This window comes from Dreissena polymorpha, chromosome 7, assembly GCF_020536995.1.
Source record: "Dreissena polymorpha isolate Duluth1 chromosome 7, UMN_Dpol_1.0, whole genome shotgun sequence".
In the NCBI taxonomy this organism is placed as follows: domain Eukaryota; kingdom Metazoa; phylum Mollusca; class Bivalvia; order Myida; family Dreissenidae; genus Dreissena; species Dreissena polymorpha.
Window position 1 is genome coordinate 19078152 of NC_068361.1, and position 7500 is coordinate 19085651.

The 7500-nt window shown below is 38.2% G+C and overlaps 3 protein-coding genes across 7 annotated transcripts in view; 2 read left to right on the forward strand and 1 right to left on the reverse strand.

Annotated features, from left to right (window-relative positions):
- LOC127837785 (uncharacterized) overlaps nt 1-3563 on the forward strand; it is a 605533-nt gene extending 601970 nt beyond the window's left edge. For 2 of the 3 annotated variants that reach the window (XM_052365164.1, XM_052365167.1), the window contains one exon: nt 2922-3563. The gene's annotated coding sequence lies outside the window, so the exon portion shown is untranslated. The remainder of the gene's footprint in view (nt 1-2921) is intronic. The other variant, XM_052365166.1, reaches the window with a different exon arrangement.
- LOC127837806 (solute carrier family 49 member 4 homolog) overlaps nt 1-7500 on the reverse strand; it is a 583680-nt gene that overhangs the window by 567414 nt on the left and 8766 nt on the right. For 2 of the 3 annotated variants that reach the window (XM_052365204.1, XM_052365203.1), the window contains exon 4: nt 6427-6895. The exons of the other annotated variant lie outside the window; for it this stretch is intronic. In XM_052365204.1, the coding sequence (XP_052221164.1) occupies nt 6645-6895 (251 nt within the window). In that variant the 3' untranslated portion in view covers nt 6427-6644. Of the gene's footprint in view, nt 1-6426; nt 6896-7500 lie in introns of those variants that run through there. 3 annotated transcript variants of the gene reach the window in all.
- The window catches only part of LOC127837799 (G-protein-signaling modulator 2-like), a 616832-nt gene that overhangs the window by 547010 nt on the left and 62322 nt on the right, over nt 1-7500 (forward strand). The window lies entirely within an intron of this gene.

Consider the following 7500-nt stretch of genomic DNA (forward strand, 5'->3'; position numbering starts at 1 on the left):
GCTGACCAAAGATGGAACAGTCACAGCTACGTTCCAGGATCCCGCATTCAAACATGACATGATTACAGCTAACATACATGTGGCAGCCACAGGGCAGGTTTTCGTCTTTGGTTACAGCTCCATAAGTCAAGTTGATACAGTTGGCCAGACAATCCTAAATGCCATCTCTGATGATATTGCAAAACCTGCATCTGTCTACTTTCATGAAGAAACGAGAAAACTAATAGTTGGATTTTGGAGCCAATACAAAATCAATGAGTTCAAAACAAAAATAGTTCCGACTTTTTAATTGACAAAGAAAGCAAATGAAGAAAGTAATCACAGCATTACGTAATTTATACTATTATTCATTTATTAACCGAATTTCTATTTCAATAAATTAAGAAGCTTTTATAATTAAATTCAACCTTTCTTATTTTCCTTTTGTGTACAATTTAACATGAACGGAATTTACCTAGAGCATGTAATTTTCTTTCGGTAAACGGTTGCGATTTTATTAATAGCTTTGAATTTTGGTTTTGAAGTGCATGTTTGTTTTTGTATGTATCAAAGTTTTTTAGACTTGTATTCAGATTTAATTTCATATCGTCATTTAAAATGTGTGCTAGTTATAGTCATGACAGTCAGATTAGTTACAATTAGACCGGATCAAAACATGGAAATAATGTCATTCATTATAGTTAGCTCACCTGAGCATGCAGTGGTCAAGGCAAGCTATTGTAATCACCATACGCACGTTTTCTTTCAGCGTGTATTGTGCTTTGTGTGTCATCAACTGTAAGCTCATTAACATTCTAGAGGTAACATGTTTTATCCGATCTTGATTAAACTTGGTCAGCATATTTATCTGGACAATGAATTAATCTGAGTCACGTTAGCGTAAAAATAGGTGACCATGTAAAATGTTTAAAAAAGACACAATTGTTACCACTTTAAGGCCTTATTTATTACTCATTCATGATAAAACTTTGCCGGAATTGTAATCCTGACATTGTCTACGCCAAGATTGAATCTGGGTCCCTTGCTTCCCAAACCTAGGTCACCAGGTCAAATCTTTAAAAAACCTTGTTACTAATCTAAAGGCCCAATATATGACTAAAACTTGATGAAACCAGGACAAAATGTTTATATGACAATATAAAGGGCAGATTTGAATCTGGGTCAGGTGTGGTCAAAAACTAGATCACTTGGTCAAATCCTTGAACTCAGATGAGCGCACAAGGGCCATTATTAGAAAATCGCTGTACTGCTTTCGCTGTGTAGACTTTGGTGACTATATCGTGTATGAGATATTTGACCCCATACTATATTTCATCTGACAACATTAGAAAATTAAAAAAAAATAATTTAGTAAATACTGTAAGTGAATATGTAAATAATATTGCTTTTTGCTAGTAGCTGTGAAATGAAGAGCATTTGCATACAACATATTTAGAGTAATACGATTATGAAATGATTATGTAGTGGTTATCATTCAAACGTTAACTTAATTTTATTGTATTGTATCCGGTTCTCGTCGTTATATCATATAAAGATAGTGCATTGTTGTTAGAATTTTTACTAATCACGAAGTCAATCAAAGCCTTAAGGAACCTCTATCTTTCAAATGTTGTAGATTTTGTATTTCATAAATTAAAATCACCGTTTAGTGTCCATCTTTTGTTTATGTTTCGAATTGATAGACGATATGCTAATTGGGAATTGGAGCATATTTAAAAGCTGAATGAATAACATCATCCTACCCATTGTTGGTCAGTCATTGTAAGCAAGGATTACACATAAAAATTTAATTTATAACTACGGAGTAGTTTATTTTTTGCGTCAATAATTGAATGCACGATGTTAATATTTCTGGTATATATATTGATAAATTGATATTGTGAAACAATACTACCATTCTTGAAGGAATGTGAAAATCATGTCAAGAATGGTGTGATTCACCTGCAGAATTTTGTCAATTTGTTCTTTAAACTTTGCATCAAATCAAGTCTTGAGCTATCTACCTTGTTTCAAGATAAACACCTCAACGCGTCATTGCATCTATTCTTTAAGTGTAATGTACACGCACACATTTCACTTGATTAACTGCGTGAATTTTTATCTGGGTTTAGATCAGTACATATAGAATAACAGGTTACTGACATGTAGTTGTGTAATCTATTAGGTAAGGCAAAGAAAAAAGTGAAAGGAAAAGCTTATCAAGTGGTTGTTTTATACGTGTCGAGCCTTTTTTATGTTTATTATAAATTCAAGTAAGGAATTTTAAAGAAATCATGAAATATAATCAAGCTGGATTTAAAACAACAACAACATGAATTTGATTTGACGTTTGATTTGTTTACCAAGACGTCATGAGCACTTTCGGTTAATTTTTTGTAAATGTTTGTGTTGCATTTTGTTTCTACAATATATACCAAATTGGTATCAAGTTGTTTGTTTTGTTAAGTAGTACTATGACCTGCGTCGAAGCATTGACTCAAGTTTATCAAGTATGAAAATAGAGAATAACAGGTTAAGAGGTTAAGAATAAATAAATGGCGACGCTTGCCGAGCGAGTTTTTATTCGTGTCAAGCCTCATATTTTACATAACGATAAGTAACCTATTTTTGTTTATCATTACTATACGCCGCCATTTTGAACGAATTAGTAAAAAAAAACTCTACCGCTCTGCACCTCTGGCGGGAAATATTTGTAAAATAAGTTTGAGCAGTTTGATGACTTTTGTGTATTGAATGTACTACATCTTTGTATCAATTCGTTTTACTTGTTGAATCTGTTTCATTTCTGCCGAAATTGAATACTTTACATTTGATTTCGAGTGGTATGTCGTACCTCTATATATTGACTGCGCCTTTTTATCTCTTTATCATACCACTATAATCATTTATCACACCTGCGTTGATATCGGCTTGATACAAAGGTGCCTTTTTTATTAAAACACAATATCAGAAATTGTTCAGTTGGTGAATGTTTATAGGTTAGCCTATAACGCTTCCAAATCAGGCATTGGTACCACTCCAAGCGCCTTAGAAAAATATAATTATATGATCCGCGCTCTGTGAAAAGGGGGTTTAACGCATTTGCGTTAAGTGACACTTTCCGCCTTACCTTGGTGTTTCCTAAGAAAAGACTTTCTTTACACAAACAATATCATAAGGGCGGAAAGTGTCGTCACTGATTAGCCTGTGCCGACTGCAGAGGTTTAATCTGGGACGATACTTTACACACATGAATTCAACGCTCTTTTTACAGAGCACGGCTCATTTGTTCTGTTGCGTCTATTCTGACAAGCATTGTTTGTTATGATTTTAGAAGCATGAATGTTTTTTGGTATATTTTATTATCTCAGTTATTCTTTTGTTTAAAATGATATGCATTTAGAGTTGCTGTGTGTATAAAAAATTTATATACGATTGTTTTATGTTAATTGTCGTTTAAATACTATGTTATAAGTTTGTGTTTCTTTTTTTCTAATTTGCTACTGGAATTTTCTATTTGCTTATATATGGTCTAAATAATACATGTTTGTATTCGTTCATTGAACTAATAATTCTTTTCTGCCTGATCGTATTATTTTATGTATCCTTATACCTGCAAGCTTTAGTTCGGCCTGTGTACCTACCCCAAGTTATATTTTGGACTGTGTTTCCAATAAAGTAACTGCATGTATTATGATTACCAAGCATTTACTTTTATCTGTATATTTTTCTGGTCCAGATTTACGAATGTCGGTGTTGCTACGAAGCGTATACCGGCACATCACATATACATTAAACTGATTGACATACTTCAAAACTCACTCACAGTTCTGGCCATCATGCAGGCAAGCGATTTAAACAAATGGCTTAAAAAGTATTTGTAAATGTAATAGGGCGCCATATACACAAAGAGGACTCTTAACATTGAGGGGATATATAATAACTCATCAACGCAACTTAGGTTTACGTAACCAAGATGACACACTTGTCTCTGCTTATATCGTTGGATAATAATAACTCAACTACATGGACTCATGAGCGTTGTAAGATCAGATAACGATTTATTATATCGTACGGAGGTTCTGGAGATAATATATTATCGAAACTATCGTAAAATCGTGTCTTTGTCATATAAATAAATCGTAATCGTCAACGTACTGTCATGTACAGAATCATAATCAAGCTCATAATTAACTTTGCACGACCTTTTGTAGTGCCAAGATTGTGTATCCTCGTGCATTTAATAATTTAAAAGACTTGCTTACAGACTTAAAAAAATACAATTTTAGATATTTTATCACAAGTTCCACAATTTAAAAAACTGTAAATAAGACAACGAAGTAACACAAATATCGCAGACTCATCCTGTTATTGTGTTGGATGAAACATTAAAAATCGGCGGCCGTCCTAGCGAAGCTTTACATGAATAAATATAGGATCTGGCACAAGTTGTCATATCATACCATATTTTTTTAAACGAGTTCAGGAATTGTGTTAGTAAGCGAGCCTTTGTCGAGCTTACTAACGAATTTCCAGGACGAGTTTAGTTAAAATATCGTTTGATATGACAACGAGTGTCAGATCTTTTTTATAACATTACGGAATCCGGATAGGGACAAGTTGAGTGTCGCGTGTCGACCTTCGAGGTCGACACACGACATTCTCGCGACATTCTCTAGACGTTAAATACGACGCGCGACAATCGTACGACAATCAATATTTGAGTGTCGCATATCGCGCTGGGTTTTAGAAAAAAAAAATCGCAGAAAATCTTGACTGTCGACTGATTTGTCGCGCGTCGTATTGAGCGTCGAGAGAATGTCGCGAGAATGTCGTTTGTCGACGTTCGAGCACGACACTCGACATTCTCGCGACATTCTCTCGACGCACGACATATCAGTCGACAGTCAATATGATATATCGCGAGAATGTCGCCTGTCGACATAAAATCACTAGGTCGACACACGACATTCTCTCGACGCTCAATACGACGCGCGACAATTCAGTCGACAGTCAAGATTGACTGTCGACTGATTTGTCATGCGTCGTATTGAGTGTCGAGAGAATGTCGCGAGAATGTCGTGTGTCGACGTTCGAGCGCGATACTCGACATTCTCGCGACATTATCGCGACGCACGACAAATCAGTCGACAGTCAATATGATATATCGCGAGAATGTCGCCTGTCGACCTAAAATCACTAGGTCCACACACGACATTCTCTCGACGCTCAATACGACGCGGGACAAATTAGTCGACAGTCAAGATTGAAGTATTAGTAGTTGTTGTAGTAGTACTAGTAGTAGCTGCAGTATAAGCAGTAACAGCAACATCAGTAGCAGCAGTAGCAGCAGAAGCAGTAGCAATGGCAGTATTAGTAGTTGTAGTAATAGAAGTAGTAGCTGCAGTAGAAGCAGAAGCAGTAGCAGAAGTAGTGGTTGCTGTAGTAGTAGCAGTAGTTGTAGTAGAAACATTAGCAGCATTAGCAGCAGCATCAGTAGCAGTAGCATCAGTAGCAGCAGAAGCAGTAGCAGAAGTAGTGGTTGCTGTAGTAGTAGCAGTAGTTGTAGTAGAAACATTAGCAGCATTAACAGCAGCATCAGCATCAGCAGCAGGAGTAGCAGCAGCAGCAGCAGTAGCAGCAGCAGCAGCAGCAGTAGCAGCAGTAGCAGTAGCAGCAGCAGCAGTAGCAGCAGTGGCAGAAGTAGCGGAAGTAACAGTATAAGTAGATGTAGTAGTAGTAGTAGTAGTAGCTGCAGTAGAAGCAGTAACAGCAGCATCAGTAGCAACAGTAGCAGCAGTAGAAGCAGCAGCATCAGTAGCAGCCGTAGCAGTAGCAGAAGTAGTAACAGTAGCAACTGTAGCAGGAGTAACAGCAGAAGCACGATTAGCATCAGTAGCAACAGTAGCAGCAGTAGCAGCAGCAGCAGCAGTAGCAGCAGCAGCAGTAGCAGCAGCAGTAGTAGCAGTAGCAGCTGTAGCAGGAATAACAACAGTAGCAGCAGTAGCAGTAGTAGCAGATGTAGCAGCAGCAGTAGTAATAGTAGTAGTAGTTGTAGCAGTATTAGTAGTAGCAGTAGTAGTAGTAGTAGTAGAAGTAGTAGTAGTAGTAGTAGTAGTAGTAGTAGTAGTAGTAAGAGAAGTAGTAGTAGTAGTAGTAGTAGTAGTATTGGTAGTAGTAGTAGTAGTAGCAGTAGAAGTAGTAGTAGTAGTAGTAGTAGTAGTAGTAGTAGTAGTAGTAGTAGTAGTAGTAGTAGTAGTAGTAGTAGTAGTAGTAGTAGTAGAAGTAGTAGAGGTAGTAGAAGAAGTAGAAGTAGTAGCGGAAGTGTTAGTGATACTGGTAGTGTCGAGAGAATGTCGCGAGAATGTCGTGTGTCGACGTTCGAGCGCGATACTCGACATTCTCGCGACATTATCGCGACGCACGACAAATCAGTCGACAGTCAATATGATATATCGCGAGAATGTCGCCTGTCGACCTAAAATCACTAGGTCCACACACGACATTCTCTCGACGCTCAATACGACGCGGGACAAATTAGTCGACAGTCAAGATTGACTGTCGACTGATTTGTCATGCGTCGAGAGAGCGTCGAGAGAATGTCGTGTGTCGACCGGTGTGGGAGTAATATTTTAATCTGCAAGCAAGGTGTTATAGTTAATTTTTCAGCATAAGTAAAAACAGCGGCATCTAGTAGCAGCAATAACAGCAGCAGCATCAACAGCAGCAGAAGCAGCAGTAGCAGCAGCATCAGTAGCAGCAGCAGCAGTAGCAGCAGCAGCAGTAGCAGTAGTTGTTGTAGTAGTAGTTGTAGCTACAGAAGAAGCAGTAGCAGCATCAGTATCAGCAACAGGAGTAGCAGCAGCAGCAGTAGCAGCAGCAGCAGTAGCAGCAGTAGCAGAAGTAGCAGCAGTAGCTGTAGTAAAAGTATTAGTAGTTGTTGTAGTAGTACTAGTAGTAGCTGCAGTATAAGCAGTAACAGCAACATCAGTAGCAGCAGTAGCAGCAGAAGCAGTAGCAATGGCAGTATTAGTAGTTGTAGTAATAGAAGTAGTAGCTGCAGTAGAAGCAGAAGCAGTAGCAGAAGTAGTGGTTGCTGTAGTAGTAGCAGTAGTTGTAGTAGAAACATTAGCAGCATTAGCAGCAGCATCAGTAGCAGTAGCATCAGTAGCAGCAGAAGCAGTAGCAGAAGTAGTGGTTGCTGTAGTAGTAGCAGTAGTTGTAGTAGAAACATTAGCAGCATTAACAGCAGCATCAGCATCAGCAGCAGGAGTAGCAGCAGCAGCAGCAGTAGCAGCAGCAGCAGCAGCAGTAGCAGCAGTAGCAGTAGCAGCAGCAGCAGTAGCAGCAGTGGCAGAAGTAGCGGAAGTAACAGTATAAGTAGATGTAGTAGTAGTAGTAGTAGTAGCTGCAGTAGAAGCAGTAACAGCAGCATCAGTAGCAACAGTAGCAGCAGTAGAAGCAGCAGCATCAGTAGCAGCAGAAGCAGTAGCAGAAGTAGTAACAGTAGCAACTGTAGCA